Raw genomic sequence first — 12,065 nt, 5'->3', positions numbered from 1 at the left:
ACCCACATTTATCATTTAAGGGATGAACTACCAACACTTATCATTTAAGGGATGAACTACCGACACTTATCATTTAAGGGATGAACTACCCACATTTATCATTTAAGGGATGAACTACCAACATTTATCATTTAAGGGATGAACTACCCACATTTATCATTTAAGGGATGAACTACCAACACTTATCATTTAAGGGATGAACTACCGACATTTATCATTTAAGGGATGAACTACCGACATTTATCATTTAAGGGATGAACTACCAACATTTATCATTTAAGGGATGAACTACCAACACTTATCATTTAAGGGATGAACTACCCACATTTATCATTTAAGGGATGAACTACCAACACTTATCATTTAAGGGATGAACTACCGACATTTATCATTTAAGGGATGAACTACCGACATTTATCATTTAAGGGATGAACTACCAACACTTATCATTTAAGGGATGAACTACCAACACTTATCATTTAAGGGATGAACTACCCACATTTATCATTTAAGGGATGAACTACCAACACTTATCATTTAAGGGATGAACTACCGACATTTATCATTTAAGGGATGAACTACCAACACTTATCATTTAAGGGATGAACTACCGACATTTATCATTTAAGGGATGAACTACCCACACTTGGTAAACCCTGTGGTAAACCAGCCAGGGATGGGGGCATTGGTTGAGTTTACTCCGGAGAGGGAGTATTGAGGTCCGGGACCCACATCTGCCCAGATGTGGGTCGACAGTACCGGGTTTGTTCGGCCAGTCAGGAGATTGTTACCTGGTTTCGAGCCCAGACGGACTCATCCATCATCTTCTCACTGCTTTTCACAGGAAAACTAATGTTGTATGACAGAAGATTCCATGAATCAAGTGTCTCGTTAGCCAGTCAGCTGAGGAACCACCAGGCAGGACAGTAACCATGCTATTATTCTCAACCGCAGCAATAATAACAGCAGTAATAACAAGGATAATAAGAACAAGAGACCGATGGGAGGGTTCAAATGACCGTCCCATACATCCGTCCAGGTCGGTAGGAATAATCAGGTCCAACAATCAGGTGCTGCTCGATATGAGCGTCACAGAAAGCACAAACTTTAGAATCCTCGATGGATTTGACCTTCTGAGGTCTGTTCATGTGTGTGCAAGGACCTGGCATAAACCCCCACATGGTCATGTCTTCATGGACCTCAGTACACCAGCAGCCATCTGAGACAGAGGTGGTTGGAGGAACGTCGGTGTTTGGGATCAGAGTCCACCTGAAGGAGACATTTCTTCATGTGGTACCAACGTCGAGAGAGGAGAGTAGATGGGAAACGTCCTGCTTGACTCTCTAAGGTCCTCATCGTGTTTGCAGATATGATCGAGAGAGCTATCATCAACACGTTTGTCGGCCATGACGTGGTGGAACCTGGAAACTACGTTCAGATGTTCCCCTACCCCTGCTACACCAGAGACGAGTAAGATCTGAGCGTTGAGCTCCTGGACCACATCCATAACAATAATTCACAAATTCCACATTTTCCAACGCTCTAAAATCCTTTTTGACTTTGGAATGACAGACGTCTTCATTGTTGTTTTCCAGTTTCCTCTTTGTGATTGAGCACATGATGCCTCTGTGCATGGTGATCTCCTGGGTCTACTCTGTGGCCATGATGATCCAGCACATCGTCTCAGAGAAGGAGCAGCGCCTGAAGGAGGTCAGGGTGTGGCTGCTGCTGTAGCCTGTAGCTGTAGCCTGTAGCTGCTGCTGTAGCCTGTAGCTGCTGTAGCCTGTAGCTGTAGCCTGTAGCCGCTGCTGTAGCCTGTAGCTGCTGCTGTAGCCTGTAGCTGCTGCAGCCTGTAGCTGCTGCAGCCTGTAGCTGCTGCTGTAGCTGTAGCCTGTAGCTGCTGCTGTAGCCTGTAGCTGCTGTAGCCTGTAGCTGTAGCCTGTAGCCGCTGCTGTAGCCTGTAGCTGCTGTAGCTGTAGCCTGTAGCTGCTGTAGCCTGTAGCTGTAGCCTGTAGCCGCTGCTGTAGCCTGTAGCTGCTGCTGCTGTAGCTGTAGCTGCTGTAGCCTGTAGCTGCTGTAGCCTGTAGCTGCTGTAGCCTGTAGGTGCTGCAGCTGTAGCCTGTAGCTGCTGTAGCTGTAGCAGCTGTAGCCTGTAGCTGCTGTAGCCTGTAGCTGTAGCCTGTAGCTGCTGTAGCCTGTAGCTGTAGCCTGTAGCCGCTGCTGTAGCCTGTAACTGCTGTAGCCTGTAGGTGCTACAGCTGTAGCTGTAGCTGCTGTAGCCTGTAGCTGCTGCTGTAGCCTGTAGCTGCTGTAGCCTGTAGCCTGTAGCCTGTAGCTGCTGTAGCCTGTAGCTGCTGTAGCCTGTAGCTGCTGTAGCCTGTAGCTGCTGTAGCTGTAGCTGCTGCTGCTGTAGCTGTAGCTGCTGTAGCCTGTAGCCTGTAGCTGCTGCTGTAGCTGTAGCCTGTAGCTGCTGCTGTAGCTGTAGCCTGTAGCTGCTGCTGTAGCCTGTAGCTGCTGCTGTAGCCTGTAGCTGCTGCAGCTGTACACATTACCAGCGGTGCGGCCTCCTCCCCAGGTGATGAAGATGATGGGTCTGAACAACGCCGTCCACTGGGTGGCCTGGTTCATCACTGGCTTTGTCCAGCTCTCCATCTCCGTCACGGCTCTGACGGCCATCCTAAAGTACGGGAAGGTCCTGTTCCACAGCGACCCCTTCATCATCTGGCTCTTCCTCACCATCTACGCTGTGGCCACCATCATGTTCTGGTGAGGATCCTCATCATCTCCAGACAGCAGCGTGGCGGACCATCAGGCCCAGTTAGCCTTTAGCATCTGGAGCGACGTTAGCATGGAGCCTGTGTTTGGACTGGGAACGCTCAGGCCTTTGATCTTCAACTCTTTGTTGCGTTGCAGCTTTCTGGTGTCTGTGATCTACTCCAAGGCCAAGTTGGCTTCAGCCTGTGGTGGAATCATCTACTTCCTCAGTTATGTGCCCTACATGTACGTGGCCATTCGAGAAGAAGTGGCCCACGACAAGATCACCGCCTTTGAGAAGTGCATCGCCGTAAGATGGAGTTGCTCCTCTCTCGTCGTTAGCTGTGGCGTTAGCATGATAGCGTGGTGACCATCTGCTGCTCCACCTGTGCAGTCCCTGATGTCCACCACCGCCTTTGGCCTGGGCTCCAAGTACTTTGCTCTGTACGAAGTCGCTGGCGTTGGAATCCAGTGGAGGACCATCAGTCAGTCCCCGGTGGAAGGGGACGACTTCAACCTGGGCCTGTCCATGATGATGCTAATCATCGATGCCGCGGTGTATGGAGTGCTCACATGGTACATCGAGGCTGTGCACCCAGGTGAGCCTTCCTCCGCTCCTGGCAGCTTCCAGGAGAAGAAGGTGACCTGTCGCACGTCAGATGTGACAGAACAGTGTGTTTAGGATGCTAATGATGCTAACGCTAATGCTAATGCTGATGATGCTTGCTCCTCTGGTCACATGTGGCCTTCCCATCTCCAGTGTTGTGTCCTTCCCTGCAGGCATGTATGGACTTCCGCGGCCATGGTACTTCCCACTGCAGAGGTCCTACTGGTCCGGCAGTGGGCGGGTTGAGACCTGGGACTGGCCCTGGTGCGGGGGCAGCACCACCCGGCTCAGTGTCATGGAGGAAGACCAGGCTTGTGCTCTGGACCAGCGCAGAACTGGTATGAAAGAACCCAGATGTTGGTAGATGTTGAGTCCACCAGAGCAGGCCGTGTCTGAAGGGGAACCCTGGAGGTCAGGGGTTAACCCTAACCCTAACCTGTCGGTGGGACAGATAAGGGCTGTAACGAGTGGGATGGACAAAGGCTGTTAATTACCGTAGTTTCTGGACTATATGTGGCTCCGGGGTTTAAGTCGCACCAGCCAAAAAATGCAGAATAAAGAAGAAAAATAGATATATAAGTTGCATTTTGGGGGGAAATTTATTTGCTAAAATCCGAGACCAAGAACATACATTTCATCTTGAAAGGCCATTAGCATGGATTAGCAATAGCGTTACGGTATGCTAACATAACCAATTCAGCTACATGACCCACAACGAACTGAGTACGTGTGCACGCGCCTAGAGCGCCCTCTGGTGGTCGTCAGTGCACGCGCCTAGAGCGCCCTCTGGTGGTCGTCAGTGCACACGCCTAGAGCGCCCTCTGGTGGTTGTCAGTGTGAGTACAAGTCGCACCCCCTGACAAACTATGGAAAAAAGTGCGACTTATAGTCCAGAAAATCCGGTATAAGCTAAAACCATGTTGGTATTATTCAGTGTTGTTAAAAGGCTTCCTGACTCTCATGGAGATGTGTCCCATTCTATTATGGGATGCATCTTTCTATTCTACTGCCCCCCCCTCTTCATGCCCGTGTGTGTTGTGGTTGTTCCTGTGCTCCTGGGGCAGGGGGGCTGCGGGGCATGGAGGAGGAGCCCAGCCATCTGCCCCTGGTGGTGTGCATAGACAAACTGACCAAGGTCTACAAGACGGGCAGCAAACTGGCCCTCAACAACCTGAGCCTGAACCTGCACGAGAACCAGGTGGTCTCCTTCCTGGGCCACAACGGAGCCGGCAAGACCACCACCATGTAAGAGGGCGGGGCCAGAGTGCTCGTATGATAGTGTGTCCTGAGGGTACTGACGTTCTCCGCTGCCCCAGGTCCATCCTGACGGGGTTGTTCCCACCCACCTCTGGTTCTGCCACCATCTACGGCCACGACATCCGCACAGAGATGGAGCGGATCCGCCAGAACCTGGGCATGTGTCCGCAGCACAACGTCCTGTTTGACAAGCTGAGCGTGGAGGAACACCTGTGGTTCTACTCCAGGCTCAAAGGCATGGCCGAAGAGGACATCCGCAGGAAAATGGACAAGTTGGTACCGGTCCACAGCGTTTCTGCCGCGCTAGGACCAGACAGAACCTTTCACTAGAAACCCATCCGAGGTGGGTTTCACCTGCACAGGTGAACCTTCCTCGACTCTTTGGTGTCTTGGTCCTGCAGGATGATCATCGACCTGGAGTTGTCCAACAAGCGCCACAGTTTGGTCCAGACGCTCTCCGGGGGCATGAAGAGGAAGCTGTCCGTCGCCATAGCGTTTGTTGGTGGGTCCAGGGCCGTCATCTTGGATGAGCCCACGGCAGGCGTGGACCCCTACGCTCGCAGGGCTATCTGGGACCTCATCCTGAAGTATAAACAGGGTGAGCTGCTCTTAGCTTAGCATTATTGTACTGGAGCAGTTGGTAACCTCCTGCCTGCTCACGAGCCGTTGGCCACTTGGTAAAGTTCTAAACTTTCATCATAAAGCCACAAAGTCTCAGCGTTAGCACTCAGTTAGCATCTGTCCCCTCAGTTAGCATCTGTCCCCTCAGTTAGCATCCGTCCCCTCAGTTAGCATCCGTCCCCTTAGTTAGCATCTGTCCACTCAGTTAGCATCCGTCCCCTCAGTTAGCATCCGTCCCCTCAGTTAGCATCCGTCCCCTCAGTTAGCATCCGTCCACTCAGTTAGCATCTGTCCCCTCAGTTAGCATCTGTCCCCTCAGTTAGCATCTGTCCACTCAGTTAGCATCTGTCCCCTCAGTTAGCCTCTGTCCACTCAGTTAGCATCTGTCCCCTCAGTTAGTATCTGTCCACTCGGTTAGCATCCGTCCCCTCAGTTAGCATCTGTCCACTCAGTTAGCACCTGTCCCCTCAGTTAGCATCCGTCCCCTCAGTTAGCATCTGTCCCCTCAGTTAGCATCTGTCCCCTCAGTTAGCATCTGTCCACTCAGTTAGCATCTGTCCCCTCAGTTAGCCTCTGTCCACTCAGTTAGCATCTGTCCCCTCAGTTAGTATCTGTCCACTCGGTTAGCATCCGTCCCCTCAGTTAGCATCTGTCCACTCAGTTAGCATCCGTCCCCTCAGTTAGCATCTATGTATCAGCATCTATGTATCAGAGCAGCCACACAGTTCTCCAGTTCCAGATCCAGAACAGTGTCCCCGTCTGTCCCAGGACGCACCATCCTCCTGTCCACGCACCACATGGATGAGGCCGACCTTCTGGGAGACCGCATCGCCATCATCTCCCATGGGAAGCTCCAGTGCTGTGGTTCTCCACTCTTCCTGAAGAGCACCTACGGAGATGGATACAAGCTGACTTTGGTCAAGAGACAACGTGAAGGCTCAGGTCCGTGTGTAGACCACCTAGACTGGACCCTAACCCTAACGCTAACGCTCCATCCCCCTGTGTCTCCCTCCCGTCCCAGGTGTGGACAGCCAGTCCCCCACCGCCCCTCTTTCATCTCCATCCTGCTCTCTGGCACCGTGTTCGGAGGCTCGCGTCACCCAGTTTATCCGCCAGTTTGTGGCGTCCTGCCTGCTGGTGTCCGACTCCAACACTGAGCTGTCTTATGTTCTGCCCTCGGAGGCCATCAGGAAGGGCGGCTTTGAGAGGCTCTTTCAGGTATTTGGAGCACAGCTGAACTCAACCTATACTAAATTATTCTAGCTAAGTTTCCCAGTATTGATGTTCTCTTTTAAATTATTTAACACATGGACACTGATCTAACCCCAAATCCTAACCCCTGAACCTAACCCCTAACCCCAAACCCTAACCCCTGAACCTAACCCCTAACCCCAAACCCTAACCCCTGAACCTAACCTTAACACCTAACCCCAAACCCTAACCCCTTGACCTAACCTTAACCCCTAACCCCTGAACCTAAACCCCAAACCCTAACCCCTGAACCTAACCCCAAACCCCAACCCCTGAACCTAACCCTAACCCCAAACCCTAACCCCTGAACCTAACCTTAACACCTAACACCTAACCCCAAACCCTAACCCCTTAACCTAACCCCAAACCCCAATCCCTGAACCTAACCCTAACCCCAAACCCCTGAACCTAACCCCAAACCCTAACCCCTGAACCTAACTCCAAACCTTAACCCCTAACCCCTGAACCTAAACCTTAAACCCTAACCCTGAACCTAACCCCAATCCCTAACCCCTGAACCTAACCCCTAACCCTAACCTCTGAACCTAACCCTAACCCCTGAACCTAACCTTAAACCCTAACCCCTAACCCCAACCCTGATCTTTGATGTCCTCCAAGGCTTTGGAGCACAACTTGGATGGCCTGGCCCTAACAAGCTTTGGAGTGATGGACACAACTCTGGAGGAGGTTTTCCTCAAAGTGTCTGAAGAGGACCAGTCTTTGGAGAACAGTGATGCTGGTCAGACAGCGTTCTACTCCACCCTAGCCCTAACCCTCAGACTCAGCAGCTGTTATGAGTTGACCTGCTTTCTTGTCTGCTCCTTGTGTCTTTCAAAGGCTCCCCTAGAGGGAAATCCTCGGTGGGTTCACCAGGGCCGGGGGGGCTGCGGGGCGAGGCTCCACCCTCTGTAGAAGATGAGAAGCCAGAGGTTGAGCTGAATAATCTGGCGAGGTCCTCTGAGCTGAGCCAGAGCCAGTCCTCCCTCAGATCCTCATCCTCTGTTGGCTCAGTGAGGGGGGAGGACAGTGGACTCTACGCAGACTTCTTTGGAGACTACCGCCCCCTGTTTGACCACAGCCAAGAGGCCGAATCTGCCAGCTTGAGGAGTAAGAGAAGAGCAAAGCCACTGTGAAGAACTCACACTTGATGTAGTTCACTGATCACCCCGGAGGTCAAGAGGTCATGTTTGGGCTTCCCTTGCAGGCGAGGCCAGGAGCCCCTCAATCACGCCGCCAGAGTTGGAGGGGCAGGGCAGCATCAAGCTGGAGGGTTGGGGGCTAAAGCTCAGTCAGTTCCACGGCCTCCTCGTCAAGAGGTTCCACTGCGCCAAGAGGAACACGAAGGGCCTGTTCTCCCAGATCCTCCTGCCGGCCTTCTTCGTCTGCGTGGCCATGACCGTGGCCTTATCAGTGCCGGAGATCGGTGAGGCTTCACAGACACCCCCAGGGCTGAGGGTTGGGTGTCTCAGGGGTTAGGGTTCTTCAGTTTCTGCTTGTTCCTGGATGGTGCCACAAAGGGGGCAGCAGTTCTAAACCATGAAGAGTCCTCCTCATCACTCTCTCCTTTCTTACAGGGGATTTGCCGCCGCTGATCTTGTCCCCATCACAGTATCACAATTACACCCAACCAAGAGGCAACTTCATCCCCTACACCAACGAAAACAGACCCTGGTACAGGTGAGGTGCTCCACCGTCACGTCTGCTCACTGGTTAAGACAAGTTCAAACTGGCCTGGCTGTGGAGAGATGGTGCTCTTCCACCGCTGGAGATGGAGATGGAGAAGGTGGAGATGGAGATGGAGAAGATGGAGATGGGGATGGAGATGGAGAAGATGGAGATGGAGGAGATGAAGATGGAGAAGATGAAGATGGAGAAGATGAAGATGGAGAAGATGGAGGTGGAGAAGAGGGAGATGGAGAAGATGGAGGTGGAGAAGATGAAGATGGAGGTGGAGAAGATGGGGTGATGCAGAGGGCAGATACTCGGGGTGGTGGATCCCAAACCACTAAACAAAGCTGCGTTTGACTTTGAACGATATTTGTGTTTGCAACAGTGTTTTATGCTAACAGTCCTAAAACCACATTGTGGGATGGATGCTACATCGTGTTAGCATTTCCTTATATAGCATCCAGCTCTTTTAGCCTTTATAAATATAACATGGACCTATAAACCATATTGGGCCTTTGGATTAGCAATGAAAAAAAGAAGAACCTGCTTATTTTCTGAGGTGAAGCTGCAGTTTGGGTAATTTAGAAGATGCCGTCCACATTCTTTCAAATCCAGAAGTTTGATATCAGTACGGTCCTTTTCCGATCCAAGACGTCTCTTTGCTTTAATATTAGGATTATTAGCTTTGATTTTATAATGAGCAGCATTTGTTCGTAGACATGGTCAGTGATCATGGATCAGAGGGGCCCCCTCCCCAGTGATAACCAGCCGTTATCGGACATTATTCCCTGGTTTGTTAGCTGTGACACATCAGACTTGGTTCTAACCGCTGACCTTTCCTCTTCAGAAGTAAGCTATCACCTGATGCTAGCCCACTGAAGATCATCAACACCCTCCGACTGCCATCAGGTGTGGGGGCCACCTGTGTCCTCAAAACACCCTTCAACAGCACCCTGGACCAGTTGGCCCAGACCCTCAACCCTAACGCCAATAACTCCAAGACCTTGGCTGCCCGCTACTTTGACTCCATGTGTCTGGACTCCTTCACCCAGGGAGTCCCTCTTTCCAACTTTGTGCCCCCCCCACCTTTACCTGCCCCCTCAGATGACCCAGACCAACGCTTTGAGGAGGGTGTGTGGAACTTCACAATGGCCGCTCCAACCACAGTCCACGGTAAGTCTGGGGGTAGACGAGGAACGGGCTTCACCTTCTGGTACCACACACGTGCGCTGGGGAACCAGCTGAAGCTGCAGTCTGAGGAAGTAACCCTAACATGCTCCTGTCTTACCCCAGAACCCGTCACACCCCCTCCACCACACCCACCCTCGGTCCATGAGGCTGTACGGTGTACCTGCTCCATGCAAGGGGCAGGTTTCTCCTGCCCCAGTGGTGTAGGAGGGCACCCTCCCATTATGAAGGTGGTGACAGGTGACGTGCTGGTGGACATCACCGGCCGGAACGTGTCGGAGTACCTCCTGTTCACATCGGACCGGCTGCGCTTGCACAGGTATTCATGTAGCATACACGACACCACTAACGGGGATGGAGCTGCAGCTCAGGTCCTGGTAGATCCAGCCCCGGCAGAAGCCTGATGATGAGCGGCAGAGGTGTCTGAACTAGTGACACCTGCCGTTTGTCTTTCTACTGAGGCAGAAATTACTCAGGGTGAGAAGGATGGTCAAATATCAACCATGTTCCAGAGAAGCTCTACAGGGCTTTAGGGACATTGACTCATCCTGCCTGCTTCACCTCCTCGGCCTCATTCTAAAGGCCAGAGGCTCTGACCTCACCTAGAGTCCTCAGAGTTGACTTTGGATCAACCATACGGGTGATTGGGATCCACTGAGGCTCACCTGCTCCAGGCAGGCTCATCAGAACCTCACCTCAGAACCTAACCCTAACCTCAGAACCTAACCCTAACCCTAACCTCAGAACCTAACCCTAACCTCAGAACCTAACCCTAACCTCAGAACCTAACCCTAACCCTAACCTCAGAACCTAACCCTAACCTCAGAACCTAACCCTAACCCTAACCTCAGAACCTAACCCTAACCTCAGAACCTAACCCTAACCCTAACCTCAGAACCTAACCCTAACCTCAGAACCTAACCCTAACCCTAACCTCAGAACCTAACCCTAACCTCAGAACCTAACCCTAACCCTAACCTCAGAACCTAACCCTAACCCTCACCTCAGAACCTAACCCTAACCCTAACCTCAGAACCTAACCCTAACCCTAGGCCAAGGGGGCGGTGAACTGTGAGCTAACCCTAACTAACCTTAACCTTAACTAACCCTAACTCTAGGCCGAGGGGGGGGGTGAACTGTGACCTAACCCTAACCAAAACTAACCTTAACCCTAACCCTACCTAACCCTAACCCTTCCTACTCTGGCCCTGGCTGGATCTTTACTGAGTCCTGTTTATATTTTCTGTATTAGTTGATGGAGCTAAAAACCTTATGGGCTTTGGTTTCTTTTGGCTTCTTCCTTCTTAGATATGGAGGCATAACTGTGGGCAACATCCAGAAATCCATCCCAGCATCCTTCGGAGGGAAAATCCCCCCAATGATTCGCAAGATAGCTGTTCGGAGGTCGGCTCAGGTAAGGAGGGGGGGCGGGTGAAGACGCCATGGGTCCCCCACTAACCCGGCACCTGCTGACCGCTTGTGTCCAGGTGTTGTACAACAACAAAGGCTACCACAGCATGCCCACGTACCTCAACGTCCTCAACAACGCCATCCTGCGGGCCAACCTGCCCGCGTCCAAGGGCAACCCCGCTGCCTACGGTAACAGACCCGCAGGGGGCGGAGCCTCCTGGCCGGCTGACCCCCTGATAGGTGATTGACACCAGTTCTCTCTGTGACAGGGATCACGCTCATAAACCACCCAATGAACCGGACCAGCGCCAGTCTGTCCTTGGACTACCTGTGAGTCAAGCCTCGTCCTATGAGGGACCCAGCGTGTCCAGATGATCCCGTCTCATCTGTCGGCTCTTCTCTCTGTGTGTCCAGGCTGCAGGGCACCGACGTGGTCATCGCCATCTTCATCATCGTGGCCATGTCCTTTGTGCCCGCCAGCTTTGTGGTTTTCCTGGTGGCGGAGAAATCGACCAAGGCCAAGCACCTGCAGTTCGTGAGTGGCTGTGACCCCGTCATCTACTGGCTGGCCAACTACGTGTGGGACATGGTGAGGTGTGGGACATGGTGAGGTGTGGGACATGGTGAGATGGGGGACATGGTGAGGTGTGGGACATGGTGAGGTGTGGGACATGGTGAGATGGGGGACATGGTGAGATGGGGGACATGGTGAGGTGTGGGACATGGTGAGATGTGGGACATGGTGAGATGGGGGACACGGTGAGATGGGGGACACGGTGAGGTGTGGGACATGGTGAGATGTGGGACATGGTGAGGTGTGGGACATGGTGAGATGGGGGACATGGTGAGATGTGGGACATGGTGAGGTGTGGGACATGGTGAGGTGGGGGACATGGTGAGATGGGGGACATGGTGAGGTGTGGGACATGGTGAGATGGGGGACATGGTGAGATGGGATCATGGTGAGGTGGGGGACATGGTGAGGTGTGGGACATGGTGAGATGGGGGACATGGTGAGATGGGATCATGGTGAGGTGTGGGACATGGTGAAGTGGGGGAGATGGTGAGGTGTGGGACATGGTGAGGTGTGGGACAGGGTGAGATGGGGGACATGGTGAGGTGTGGGACATGGTGAGGTGTGGGACATGGTGAGATGGGGGACATGGTGAGGTGTGGGAAGTGGTGAGGTGGGGGAGATGGTGAGATGGGGACATGGTGAGATGTGGGACATGGTGGGGTGTGGGACATGGTGAGGTGGGGGACATGGTGAGGTGTGGGAAGTGGTGAGGTGGGGGAGATGGTGAGATGG

The 12,065-nt window shown here is 52.6% G+C and overlaps 1 protein-coding gene across 3 annotated transcripts in view; it reads left to right on the top strand.

Moving 5' to 3' along the window:
• Positions 1 to 12,065, top strand: part of LOC101067979 (ATP-binding cassette sub-family A member 2-like) — a 39,660-nt gene that overhangs the window by 18,690 nt on the left and 8,905 nt on the right. For 2 of the 3 annotated variants that reach the window (XM_029829597.1, XM_029829595.1), the window contains 21 exons: positions 1,368 to 1,470; positions 1,596 to 1,710; positions 2,576 to 2,766; positions 2,914 to 3,064; positions 3,149 to 3,353; positions 3,535 to 3,699; positions 4,426 to 4,606; positions 4,678 to 4,890; positions 5,020 to 5,216; positions 6,008 to 6,181; positions 6,261 to 6,457; positions 7,109 to 7,229; positions 7,328 to 7,597; positions 7,695 to 7,913; positions 8,065 to 8,167; positions 9,006 to 9,331; positions 9,452 to 9,665; positions 10,655 to 10,760; positions 10,834 to 10,945; positions 11,026 to 11,086; positions 11,171 to 11,345. In XM_029829597.1, coding sequence (XP_029685457.1) covers positions 1,368 to 1,470; positions 1,596 to 1,710; positions 2,576 to 2,766; positions 2,914 to 3,064; positions 3,149 to 3,353; positions 3,535 to 3,699; positions 4,426 to 4,606; positions 4,678 to 4,890; positions 5,020 to 5,216; positions 6,008 to 6,181; positions 6,261 to 6,457; positions 7,109 to 7,229; positions 7,328 to 7,597; positions 7,695 to 7,913; positions 8,065 to 8,167; positions 9,006 to 9,331; positions 9,452 to 9,665; positions 10,655 to 10,760; positions 10,834 to 10,945; positions 11,026 to 11,086; positions 11,171 to 11,345 — 3,599 coding nt within the window. The remainder of the gene's footprint in view (positions 1 to 1,367; positions 1,471 to 1,595; positions 1,711 to 2,575; positions 2,767 to 2,913; positions 3,065 to 3,148; positions 3,354 to 3,534; positions 3,700 to 4,425; positions 4,607 to 4,677; positions 4,891 to 5,019; positions 5,217 to 6,007; positions 6,182 to 6,260; positions 6,458 to 7,108; positions 7,230 to 7,327; positions 7,598 to 7,694; positions 7,914 to 8,064; positions 8,168 to 9,005; positions 9,332 to 9,451; positions 9,666 to 10,654; positions 10,761 to 10,833; positions 10,946 to 11,025; positions 11,087 to 11,170; positions 11,346 to 12,065) is intronic. The other variant, XM_029829598.1, reaches the window with a different exon arrangement.

Source organism: Takifugu rubripes, chromosome 21, assembly GCF_901000725.2.
Source record: "Takifugu rubripes chromosome 21, fTakRub1.2, whole genome shotgun sequence".
NCBI classification, from domain to species: domain Eukaryota; kingdom Metazoa; phylum Chordata; class Actinopteri; order Tetraodontiformes; family Tetraodontidae; genus Takifugu; species Takifugu rubripes.
This window is presented reverse-complemented; position numbering and strand designations above follow the sequence as displayed.